Source organism: Vipera ursinii (assembly GCF_947247035.1).
Source record: "Vipera ursinii genome assembly, chromosome: 1".
NCBI classification, from domain to species: Eukaryota; Metazoa; Chordata; class Lepidosauria; order Squamata; family Viperidae; genus Vipera; species Vipera ursinii.
In genome coordinates this window covers 27,546,689-27,560,400 of record NC_139512.1, presented here as the reverse complement: position 1 = coordinate 27,560,400, position 13,712 = coordinate 27,546,689, and the positions used below count along the sequence as shown (strand labels likewise).

Sequence of the window (13,712 nt, the reverse complement as noted above, 5' to 3'; positions counted from 1 at the left end):
CACGGGCGGAGCGGCGCTGCAAGACTCTCTGGCGGGGAGCCTTGGCTAAGCTGACGGCCCTACTTTGCTGGAAGCAAAAGCCCGGGAAAAGAAGTGGGCTCGACCTCTCTAGGCACCAGGGCTCCACGGCAGCGTAGCTCCGCCCCCTTCTCTGGCTTCGGAGGGTCTCTTGCTGAAGAGAGAGAAGCTGGGGAGAGGCGACCGGCTCGCTTATCGGAAGAGGACAGACGGGCGGCCAGCCCGGCTCGCCTGAGCTGTCGCGTGGTTGGTTGCCTGCAACGTTCGAAAAAGCTCTTCTTCCCCAGCACGCGCCGCTTACTCCTTACTCCCCGCGTGGCTGAGGATGCGAGACTCCCACCTGGTCGGCTGCCTGGTTGCTCGCCGCGACCCCTCGCCCCAGCCCGAAATAGAGGGATCTGACCGCTTCGCTCTTGGAGGCTTCGCTTGCGTCTGAAAAATTACATGGCTGATTTTTTTTTAACCTGTCCTTTTGATACGTTGCATAATAAAATGTCCTTTGGACCAAAGCAATTAAAAACCTTTGGGGTTTCCCCCCTCTCTGGAGTGAAGTGCTTTTGATGGTAAAGATGAGAAAGAAAGAAAAAAGGAAGGGAAAAAAGGAGAAAGGGGGAAGGGGAAAAGGGAGGGAGAAAGAAAAAAAAGGAGAATAGAAAAGAAAGAGAGAGAGAGAGGAAGGGAGGAAGGAAGGAAGGAAAAAAAGCAGGAAGAAAAATTAAAAAGAAATGCAAGTAGCTTCCAGTTTCCACAACAAGTAGAAAGCAAGAAATTGAGAGAGGGAGGGAAAGAAAGTGGGAGAGAGAAAGGCAGGAAAGAAAGGAAGGAAGATAGAAAGAAAGAAAGAGAAAAGAAAGAGAGAAAAAGAAAGAAAGAGAAAAGAAAGAAAAAGAAAGAAAGAAAGAAAGAAAGAAAGAAAGAAAGAAAGAAAGAAAGAAAGAAAGAAAGAAAGAAAGAAAGAAAGAAAAATAAATGAAGGAGAAAAATGCAGAAAGAAAAATTAAAAAGAAATGCAAGTAGCTTCCAATTTCCACAACAAGTAGAAAGCAAGAAATTGAGAGAGGGAGGGAAAGAAAGTGGGAGAGAGAAAGGAAGGAAGGAAGATAAAGAAAGAAAAGAGAGGGAGGGAAGAGAGGGAAGGAAGGAAGAAAGAAAAGAAGGGAAAAAAGAAAATACAGAAAGATAAATTAAAAAGAAATGCAAGCTTTCCTTTTCCTTCACAGCAAAAACAAACAAACAAAAGCCCCAAAATAAAATAAAATAAAGAGGCTAATAATCAGAAGAAGAAGAAGAAGAAGAAGAAGAAGAAGAAGAAGAAGAAGAAGAAGAAGAAGAAGAAGAAGAAGAAGAAGAAGAAGAAGAAGAAGAAGAAGAAGAAGAAGAAGTTGGAAGGGACCTTGGAGGTCATCTAGTCCAACCCCTTGAGAACACAGGCCATCCTCGACTTACGACCATTCGTGTAGCGACCGTGTGGAGATCCAACGGTGTGGAAAACGGTGGAGTGCCTCGTGATTTTTTTCATGAAACAAGTGTGCCTTTGCCCAAAAAAGGTTGAAAAACACTGCCTTAGACCATCTCAGCTTCTGTACCTGCCTCACACAGTTAGACTATGCATGTGGAAATATTTTGGTTTTATTTATTTATTATTTAAATTTATATACCGCCCTATTCCCGTAGGACTCAGGGCGGTTTACAGGGAGAATTAAAATACATATACAAAATTACAGTCCCTAAAGTTAAGCTAAAACCCAATAAATTAATTAATTAAAACCCCTCAGTCTGGGCCAAACAGCTTGAAGAACCAGGTTTTCGAGTCCCAGCGAAATGAGCGAAGGTCGGGGGGCAGTCCTGAGTTCCGTGGGAAGTTGGTTCCATAGAGCCGGCGCGCCCACAGAGAACGCCCTTCCCCTGGGAATAACCCGCCGGCATTCCTTAACCGGCGGTACCCTAAGAAGGCCCTCCCTGTGGGAGCGCACAGGATGATGGGAAGTTGATGCCGGCAGCAGGTGTTCCCTTAGATAATCCGGACCCAAGCCATTTAGAGCTTTATAGGTCATTACCAGCACCTTGAATCTCACCCGGAGGGCAACCGGAAGCCAATGCAGCTCACGGAGAAGAGGTGTTACAAAGCAGTATCGGGAAACTCCCATAACAACTCGTGCGGCTGCATTCTGCACCAGTTGAAGCCTCCGAGTGGTCCTCAAGGGCAGCCCCATGTAGAGAGCGTTGCAGTAGTCTAGCCGGGAGGTCACGAGCGCATGGGTGACTGTGCGTAGGGCATCTCGGTCCAGATAGGCGCAGCAGACGAAGCTGGGCAAAAGCCCCCCTGGTCACGGCTCCTATATGGTCTTCAAAATTGAGCCGTGAATCCAAGAGGATGCCCAAGTTGCGAGCCCTATCGACGGAGGGTAACACCTCACCCCCCATCATTAATGATGGAACGACCTGGTTAACCTGAGATGCCGGTATGCACAGCCACTCAGTCTTGGTAGGATTGAGACGAAGCTTGTTTCTCCCCATCCAAACCCGGACCGCCTCCAGGCAACGGGACATCACGTCGAGTGCATCACTGGGTTGGTTCGGGGTGGAAAGAAAAAGTTGGGTATCATCAGCGTACTGATGATACCCCACCCCGAAACCACGAATGAGCTCACCCAGCAGTTTCATGTAGATGTTGAACAGGAGGGGAGAGAGGACCGACCCCGAGGGACTCCACAAACGAGAGACCTCGGGGCGGACCTCTGCCCTCCCGTCAACACTGACTGCGAGCGGCCCAGGAGGTAGGAGAACCACCGTAAAACAGTGCCTCCCACTCCCAACCCCCTGAGACGCCGCAGTAGGATACCATGGTCGCTGGTATCGAAAGCCGCTGAGAAGTCTAAAAGGACTAGGACAGAGGAACAACCCCTGTTTCGAGCCCGCCAGAGATCATTCACCAGTGCGACCAATGCCGCCTCCGTGCTGTACCCAGGCCTGAAACCCGATTGGTACGGGTCAAGATAATCAGTTTCCTCCAGGAACAGAGGAAGCTGATGCGCTACCACACTCTCAACAACCTTCGCCAAAAAGCGAAGGTTGGAGACCGGACGGTAGTTATTTAAAACAGCTGGGTCCAGAACAGGCTTCTTGAGGAGGGGTCCCACCACCGCCTCCTTCAAGGCGGCGGGAAAGACACCCTCCTTCAAAGAAGCAGATATTACTGCCTGGAACCAGCCTCGTGTCTCCTTCCGAGCCGCATAAACCAGCCAGGAGGGGCACAGGTCCAGTAAACAAGTGGTGGAGCTCAGTCTCCTCATGATCCTGTCCACGTCATCGGGGGAAACAGGGTCAAACTCAGTACAGATAACATGCTCAAGACTGCTTGATTCCTCCATGTCAGACTCTGCCCAGAGTCCAAACCGGTCCGGATCTGAGCGATTTTGGCCACCAGATAATGACTAAACTCCTCAGCCCATCCCTGTAAGGGTTCCTCCCTTGTCTCCCAATTAAGTAGAGAGCGAGTCACCCTAAACAAGGCAGCTGGGCGATTATCTGCGGACACGATGAGGGCAGCGAAGTAATTAGACTTCACCGTCCTCACTGCAGTGAGATAAGACCTTGTGAAGGCTCTTAGTCGCAATCGGTCAGATTCAGACCGGGTGAATCTCCAACCGCTCTCTAGACCCCGTCTCCGACGCTTCATCTGCCGGAGCTCCACAGAAAACCATGGGGCCCAACGGGATCTGTGCCGGGTCTGGGGTCGCAAGGGTACAACAAGGTCGAGTGCCTCGGTGGCCGCCGTTTCCCAGGCATCCACCAAGGCATCAACCGGGCGGTGAGCAAGGGAGATAGGTAAGGACGCAAGCACCATCTGGAACCGTTCTGGGTCCATTAGGTGCCTGGGACGGAACCACTTGGTCGGTTCCAAAGCCCGGTGGCGGGGGGTGACACAGCGGAAGACCAGCCGCAGGAGATAATGATCGGACCATGACAGGGGGACAACAGTTGGCAAGCCCCCTCCCAAATCATCCAACCATTGCCCAGATAGAAAAATCAGGTCAAGAGTGTGACCCGCCCCATGAGTCGGGTCCTGAATTACTTGGGTCAGGTCCATGGCCATCATGGAAGCCATGAACTCCCGAGCTAACTCTGATGACCCTCCCAGGGAAGGCAGGTTGAAGTCGCCCAGAACTCTGAGTCTGGGAAACTCCACCATCAACCCTGAGAGGGTGTTGAGCAGCTCAGATTGGGCCGTTGCTACACAGCTGGGCGCCAGGTATGTTAGCAACAGGCCCAACTGAGCCTGAGGGCCACATCTCATGAGAAGGGACTCACTCCCGCCTATCTGGACAACGGTGGTCTCCCGTGGACATAAGGTCTCCCGTATAACCACCGCCACCCCACCGCCCCTGCCCTGAGCCCGAGGCTGGTGTAGCACACAGAAACCCGGAGGGCACAGTTCAACCAGAGGGACACTGCCCTCTGGGCCCAGCCAGGTCTCCGTAATGCATGCCAGATCCGCGTGTTCCTCCTCGATCAATTCCCGGATGAGGGGAGCCTTGTTCACAACGGATCTGGCATTAAAATACACCAGTCTGAGCTCAGGGTCCTGATCCCCCTCACCCCCGGATAAAAGGGTACTAACCGGAGGGTCCATATCTGTCCCAGCCTCAGGATATCAGCTGTAAATGAAATGAAATGAATTTAAATCTGAATCTGAATCTGAATCTGAAAAATCATATAACAGAATACCAAACAGAGTTTAGTTGACCCATTCTGTCACAAGGGAATGGAATGAGCTTCCTCAAGTGGTGCTCCATTGTTTTGGGGCTACTACACAGCAGATAACTCTTCCTCATACTCTTACCATCAGAAGGACCTATGAGGACCTTAAAACAAAGATAATATCATAAACAACATTTGTGAAACCATCTGTGGTGTCTGCTCATTCTAATCCCTGAGGATCAGATAGAATGTATGTGTTCCAGGTCCCTTCTCTTAAATCTGGTAATCAAGCAGCACCTACAAAGTGCACTTCTCTATAGCTGCCCTTGCCAGTGGAACTTTCTTCCCCATGACATCCAGCAGATCCTCCTCGTCTTCTAGAAAGCCTTGAAGAGCTCTTCCTACAAGCAGTGGGATATGAGGAGGCTGGAGCCCAGTGGAAGGTGGAATGTTGATTTGTGGGAGAGTGTTGCCCTGAGACGCTGGTTGTTTGCGGGGGTTTTTTTGTTTTTATTGTTTTGTGAGATGCCAAGAATTATGGTTCATAATGTGGCAATAATAATATATTATTAATGTATAATAGAATAAACAACCAAAGAAACCCTTAGATCAGGGATTGAAAAGTTCCAGCCTACAAGGCATTCATATTGACATATTTCCCCTCAAAAGCCTCACTCAGTCTGAATCAGAGAACAAGATGTGCACAGGGCACAACAAGAACATTGGCTGAAAGCCAGAGGAAGCAAGTCAGGAAGAAATGACTTAAAACAAGAACTCTGATTGCGTGGATTCTCCTCCAGATTGAGTTCACCTGTACTCCAGATGTAAACTTGGGAAGCATCCAGTCATTTTGCTGCATTCAGTTTTTCATTCTTATCCTAGACAGTGTGGCATCAGTTTTCAAGGTAGGGTCATAGGTCGGTGTTGAACAAATATTTTACATTCACAGCAACCCAGATTCAAGTCTTGCAATTCCAATTTAAGGAAACCCAAGTATTGGAATTGGCAGGGCTTCTGTTCAGGGTGAAAGAAAACTAATACCAGCCAATTAGAATGGATAATATGGTGCTAAATGAACCAGTGGTCAGACAGACCAATAGTCTGATTATGAAAACTGACTCACATGTACTCATTTGGGAACCTGGGGAAGCGAGAAAGATCAAATCTACCCCTAAGACTTTTTCAGCTCAAAGTTAAAGAACAGGGAGATGAGTAGAGAGAGAAATGCAAATAAAAAGAATCAAAAATAACAAATGTATGTGTATAAATGCAGTTTCATATATTTACAATTACTTATAAATGAGGTGCATTTACACAAAATCAGAACCTTGGTTTCAGCTGAGGATTTCCCTTCATTTGTCTAACTCAAAGATAAATAGCTCATGGCTCTAAGGCTAATAGCACTTTTTTAATAAAAAAGAAAGTACTGTTCAGAGTAGTTTCAAGCATTCTTTTTTACTAAAATATGGATGAAAAAATAGGGATTATGTAAGAAATTTGTGGGCATAATGCAACCTCACATTTGGCCTCCGTCCAGCTAGATTAACACAGAAACTGATTTCTACAAAATGAGATGTTAAATATCCCTCTCTCCCTTGCATCCTTTTCCTCAACAGAAATAAGAGGCAGCAGATAAGACGGGAGAAGAGAAGTATCAGGTTTCCTAGTAGCAATTTCATCCCCATCCCCTCATTGGAGAATGGCAAGGAGTCCAGACTGGCAAAGCAGCAGACATCTCAGTCCCTCCTCAGTCCTAACAAGAGGGAGGAGCTGATTGGACAGTGGAGTGTCAGTGGCATGGCTGGATATTGACCAAGCTCATAGCAACCACAGGGCTAAAGTGGCCATCAATATATTCTCCATAAGATAGGCAGTGATTCCAAGAAGGGAAGATATGGTGATAGAAAGACAAACATTCTACAAGAAAGCAATGATAAGGATTTTTTTTACAACTATAGAATATGTCATGGTTCCAATAGATCAGGGGTGTCAAACTCAATTTCATTGAGGGCCGCATCAGCACTGCGGTTGCCCTCAAGGGGCCGGGTGGGTGTGGCCTGCATGGGCGTGGCTAGAGTGCGTATGGCCTACTGGGTGGGCGTGGCCAGCTCTACATCGTTCGCATCAAGGGTGCCTATGGGGGCCTGGGCAGGAGTGGGACAGATCTGAGGGTCTCTGGCAGGAGGAGGGTCTCTGGGCCAGGGCCAAGGCAGTGGGGGCCATTCCCTCACTGTTTCCAGGATGGCTTTGCGGGCCACATGAAACCACTTCGCAGGCCGGATCCGGCCCCCGGGCCTTGTGTTTGACATGTCTGCAATAGATGAAACCTGTAACAGAACTTCAAGGCAAGAATTCTTCCTTAAAGAACATTTTTTTAGGAAACAAAGTATCTGGCATTTACATAGTTGAACCCAAGACTGAGCTTCCCTCCCCGCAGATACAAAGTAACAAGTTGCAATTCCCACCCCACAAAAGCGGTCATAAATCATGTTCACCCATTAGCGCAAACCGTGGGCTTTTCTCTCCGGCTCTTCAGCCTACCAAAAGCTTGTCAGACAATGTCCTTGAGTTCCCACACTTCTACATTGTTATGGCTAGCTAAACCCTCAAGCATTTACCCTATCCTTCTACATCTGAACTCTAAAATAGAAAAGGCACATTAAAAGCAAAAGTAAAATGGCTGCTAATTCTGTTGTCAGAGCGCCGACATCCATTGTCACATCACCAATTTTTTAAAAAATTAATAGTATAGAGAATATTACAGGCTAAGTTATATCTGGCATAAGAAGTTAAGGGATGACATGTGAGGAAAGTGGGAAGTGTCCCTGCTCCTACTTTCTGAGGCCCAGTACTACTGCAACACCCTTAAACTGGCCCTTAGGATGGGAAAGAATAGAAGCTAAAATAAGCTAATTGTGTCAAATGCCTTTACAAGTTCTAGTAATCCTTAAACTAGTTAAACAACTCTATATATAAGTTGGCAAGTTAGCATACTTTTTTCCCCAAAATTGATCTAATGACAGACTACTTTTCAGCACACAGCTCAAATCTATCTATGTGTAGTAGTACCTTATTTATTAAAAGAGAGCTAGTGTAGTGAGATGCTTAAGTATCAGCCTTTGATCCAGTTATTTTTTTTTCAGCCCAGTCTACCTTACCAAGCTATTTGTTGCGGGGATGAAATCAGAAGAGACCTCTCTACTTCCCTTCTCATGTAAACAACCACAATCTCTCTGAGAAAGGCAGGACACAAATGCAATTAGCAATAACAGAGTTATATTAAACTGAGCTAAGACAAGTGAAAACTAATTCTGGGCTTGGTCAACAACTTGTCCTATGTTATCCTTTCTTGGTATTCAAAAGAAAGATCACAAAAGAGAAATGTAAATATGAAATAATACATTTAAAACAGTACTCAGTTCAAAGATGTCAAGGGAGGTTAACAGAGTCAGGATGGCAGTTGCAACCATGTAATGGCACTCCCACCCCTAAGAGGCAGACAGAAGTTATCTTGACTTTTATGACAATCTCTACAAAGTAAAACTGAGAAAACTGCAAGATTATCATCACTGTCATACGTCAAGAGAAATAAATAATACCAAATAAAAGTTTTGTCTTTAAAGAAACCTTTTAAAACAAATCTTCCTGCTAGCAAGAATCTGCTCTTTTCCCGAAGAATGTTTAATGATTCTTTGTATCAAAAAACACTTACCAACATATTTTATGATATAAGAGAGAGATAAGATAACCTTTATTGTCATTTTTTTCACTCCGAGCATACTGGCACACATTAAAAATGAAATTCTGTTGCCCACTCTCAAAATAAAGTATATACCCATACACATATACACATGTTATATACATATATATATATATATATATATATATATATATATATATATATATATATGTATGTATGTATATATATATATATATGTATGTGTGTATATATATATATATATATATATATATATATATATATATATATATATACACATACATACACACATATATATACATATATGTGTGTATATTAATCCCTGTCCATTTTGAATACATAATGAAAAGAGGAAACTTGAGAGTTCACAAGGTTGATATTATATGGAAGAAAGTTGTGATTGGATCTAGATGTTCTGCTTTGGATATAAGTGCACCTATGTTACTTTTACTTCCATTTTTAACTACTTGTGCTTTGATTTATCCAGACAATCTCTGGTTTGTCTGTACAATTTTGTTTAGGCCAAGATAACTGAGGCTGATGGGACCTGAAGTTCAAAATATATGGACAGCACTAAAATGCTTATTTCTGCCTTAGGGAAAAACTCAATTTTAGCATCTTGTTCCTTAGTATGGCCTTCCTCTTTAACTCAGCCTTTCCCAAGCATAAGAGCTGTAACTATTTACCAACAGATTGTTGTAATCCAATGCAACTGAGATCACTAGGTTGGAGAAATGCCCTAAACCACTGTCAAGATTGAATATATGTCTGCATATCTGTATAATCAAGATTAATTGAAAATAGAAATAAAAAGTATTATTTCTTCATAGTTATATCAAAGATTAATGTTATGTCCAAAGCCAGTCAAGAATGAATGCTGATCATTGATAAGAAAAGAGTACATATAATCTGTAGCACAGCCAAGGAACTGTCAATTTTTATGAGAAAATAAACATATACCAAATCTAGATGAACTTTAGAGACTATTTAGAGCTATTTCACACTATTATTATCCATATTTCCTAAAGAATAGGACTGTCAATCCTTCAAAAATGATGCCAAAATAACATTTCAGATGTTATGTAAGCCTTTTTTCTGTCTTTTCAATTTCAACTGCTTTAAGGTTGCTGACTCACCAAAATTAATAATAATAAAGTTGGAAGGGACCTTGGAGGTCATCTAGTCCAACCCCCTGCTCAGGCAGCAAACCCTATACCATTTCAGACAAATGGCTGTCCAGTCTCTTCTTAAAAACTTCCAGTGTTGGAGCATTCACAGCTTCTGGAGGCAGGTTGTTGCACTGGTTAATTGTTCTAACTGTTAGGAAGTTTCTCCTTAGTTCTAGGTTGCTTCTCTCTTTGGTTAGTTTCCATCCATTGCTTCTTGTCCTGCCTTCAGCTGCTTTAGAGAATAGCTTGACTCCCTCTTCTTTGTAGCAACCCCTAAGATATTGGAACATGCTATCATGTCACCCCTCATCCTTCTCTTAATGTGATTCTTAAAGCTGTAATTCTTTTTTTAACCTCATGCCAAACCCTGAAAAAGCTTCTTCAACAAATAGTAGAGAGGTGTTATGTACACATCTGTACAAGATCCAAAATAATTCTTCTAATCATTTTCAAAATATGCCAAGCCCTAATGCAGAACATATCTGGAGCAAACAGCCATCAATATCCAGCATAATAGATTGTATCCATTTGTGTGGTGTTGAAATTGATAAAAAGATTGCAATTAGAAACATTGAATCCACTGCCAATGGGCCATGCTTTCTTGTGTGTGTGATAATCTACTGTACATTCATGAACTGAAAATATAACAAGGTTTTGAAACCAGTTAGTATATAAGTCTGTTTTCTTTATCCCTGTCTTCTAATCAGTTAATCACAACCTAAGTGCTACAGTGAATCTAGAATTTAATTTATTGTTCCAAACTGAAAAAGGAAAAAAATATTTCTCTCTTATACACAGAGAAAGTTGTTTGGATCTTACCATTTTGATACCTGTTGAAAATGCCACTGGTTTGACAGGTTTGGGAATCTCCAGTTGCATTTCTAGCTTTGTAGATTGATCTTTATGCTGGGCTAACAGCAAAGAAGCTGGCAGATGAGAACTTTCCTACAATCAAAATTAAAAACAGAGAGTAAAATATTTAAAAGCCATAAACCATCCACCATTACTGTCATGTATTCCTAGAGCAACAAATTGCACCTTTCTCAAAAATGGCTTTCTCTGGCCATTTACAGAAGAATGGAGCTCAATACTCCCGGTTTACCAGAAAATGGTCATTTTTACTAATAGAAGAAAGCTACATTAGTCTCATTAATTTAAAAAAAACAACATAGAAATATATTTTTATAGATTCTGCACCAACAAAAATATAATAAAATGTAATAACCAAAAAGACAAATGTATTAAAATAGGATCATTATTCCAATAATTACATAAGTGTGTAATTAGTATCACTTTTAATGTCATAATAATTAGAATAAACAATTCTAAAAAGAAGCAGCACAGACAGTCATCTAAGCTGGATCCAAAACTTCCATCCAGTTTGGTTCTTCATTGGATTTTGTTTGAGGCTGTTTGAAAGTTATTCTCATCAGTCCTCTCACACAATGAGATTTCTTCTTTATTACAGTTATTTTCTCCTTTAATAATTTCCATCCATAAAAGCAAGACAACCTCTTTAATACAAAACAGTGCGCCCACTGATTCAAATGGACAATAGAGTTGTTCAGAAACTTGCTTAAAACTTAGGACAGCATAATAATATTACCCAGGCTAACAAAAGGCAAATAAAATTCCACTCAATGTTTCCTCTGGTTTCCTATGAATTAGTTTCAAGATTTCAAAGTGTTTCCTGAAGTTTTCAGGAAGGGTAGACATAAGCTCAAAATCGTATCATGGAAGGTAGTTGATTTTCTTCTTCCACATTAGCTTAATTTGGAATTTACCTATGAATAGATTATGGTGTGTTCTGCAGTCAGCCTCTGGGTACATTGTTGCTGTTATAACTGAGCTCTTCCACCTCCCTGTCTAAATAATATAGTCAATTTGATTTCTGTGAACTCCGCCTGGTGATGTCTATTTATATAGGTGGTATCTTGATTATCTGAAGACCGTGTTAGCAATGAAAAAAATCACCGGATTGGCAGAAGCTGTTAAGTCCTTCTCATGCTTTATTTCTGTTTCTTAAATCATACAGAACTATTACTTTGCTCTTACTATTTCCAAGTTTGCTAATCTTGTCTCCAACCACAAGTAGCACATCCTGCTTGCATACTGCATCAATTTCAGATTGAACTCGACCATAAAACTTGTCAACCTCTTACTCTGCATCAGTGAATGGAACATAAATTGTATATTAAAGGGAATCCAACTAGTATAACTGTAGTGTACCTACGTATTGCTGTTGCTATACCATTCCTAACTATGAAAGCACCATAGTTCCTTCTTTATTTTTTGTTCCTGAACAGTAAAATGTTTGTTTTCTGAGTGAAAGTGTCCAATTCCCATACATTTCAATTCACTGTTGCTTAAGAGGTCAACGGGCAAATTCCTCTCAGTATTTTGAGGTTTCCAATGTTCAGGCTTGTAACATTCCATATTTCCACTTTAATTCTACCTTTACCGTTTCAGATTCTCTTTTCTGTATGTCAACATCAACTAGGCCAGACATGTCAAACTCACGAGTCAAGTGACGTCACGCAACGTATCGGGACAGTTTTGCCATTGCCGGCAATAGGGTAGGCGTGGCTTCTGGATGATGCGTCTGGCCCACGGGCTGGCAGTTTGACACCCATGAACTAGGCATTCTGAAAGTTGTAACCTATCCATGTCATAAACACGATTAGTACAGTAGTCAGAAAGATACTCAGTTCTTCCTGAGGATAAGACCAGGTTACTTGAAGGAAGATCTTCTTATGTGTATACATACTCAGACCTTAAGATCTTCTAATGAGGTCCTCCTCCAGATCCCACCACCAAAGGAGGTGTGGGGTGGCTCTGAAAGTGACAAAACTTTTTCTGTGATGGCAACCTATATGGAATGCCCTCCCCAAAGAGGCTTGACTGGCACCCACCTTAGAATCATTTCAATGCCAGACGAATAGCTTACTATTTTCCAAACTCTTTTTATTTTAAATTTTAATTGCATTTTCAATTATATTTTAATTGCTTTATTAGTATTATAATTCATATTGTTTTTCATTTTGAATTACTAACCTTTAGTGCTACTTAGTTTGTGTGGTACCTTTATTTTATATGTCATTTGATTTGATTTTATATATTATTTGATTTTATTGTATATGCTTTCACTCAATTAGTTTGTTTAGCATGTTTAATTGTAATAACTAAAACAAAGCTTCACTGGAGAAGAGTCTAATGCTGGGAAAGATTGAGGGCAATAGAAGAAGGGGACGACAGAGAATGAAGTGGCTGGATGGAGTTACTGAAGCAGTAGGCGTCAGCTTAAATGGACTCCAGAAGATGGTAGAGGACAGGAAAGCCTGGAGGAAGGTTGTCCATAGGGTCGCGATGGGTCGGACACGACTTCGCAACTAACAACAACAACAAAAAACAAAGCTTTGGCTACTAAGCCTTGGTGGAGCAGTGGGCTAATGCCTCCTTAAGTAACACCAGCTGCCTGCAATTAGTGCAGGTTCGCATCCCACCAGGCTCAAGGTTGACTCAGCCTTCCATCCTTCCGAGGTAGGTAAAATGAGGACCCAGATTGTTGGGGGCAATAAGCTGACTTTGTAATAATGCCGCTTGGGGGGGGGGGAAGCCCTAATAAGCAGGCATATACATAGAATGAAGGCTATTGCTAAGCACATTGGTTTGTGCTTAAATTGTAAGCCGCCCTGAGTCTTCGGAGAAGGGCGGGATATAAATGGGATTAAAATAAAAACAATAAAAAATACTGAGCAGTTAATACATAAAGACAAATAAATAAATAAACACACAAACAAACTCATACATGCATACATAAGCTTTACATGCTCCATCCATTTGATTTTCTTGATAAAATACAGAAATGGTATGCCACCGTCTTCTCTCATGCAGCATGAAATCATCTTTGCTGTTGTGTGATTATCTTCCTCCTGCTACCAGATATAACTGCCTACTTGATATAGCTAGGCATCTGGGATGACCTTCACTCCTTCTGATGGGAGTATATATTCTTGGCATGGCATATACTCCTAGTATTCTTCATTCATACTTTCCAGCAACAAAAACAACAGCAATACACACACACACACACACACACACACACA

The 13,712-nt window shown here is 42.4% G+C and overlaps 1 protein-coding gene across 2 annotated transcripts in view; it reads right to left on the bottom strand.

Annotated features, from left to right (window-relative positions):
- Window positions 1-13,712, bottom strand: part of MNAT1 (MNAT1 component of CDK activating kinase) — a 132,700-nt gene that overhangs the window by 62,242 nt on the left and 56,746 nt on the right. For both annotated transcript variants that reach the window (XM_083370343.1, XM_083370344.1), the window contains exon 6: window positions 10,426-10,551. In XM_083370343.1, coding sequence (XP_083226469.1) covers window positions 10,426-10,551 — 126 coding nt within the window. The remainder of the gene's footprint in view (window positions 1-10,425; window positions 10,552-13,712) is intronic.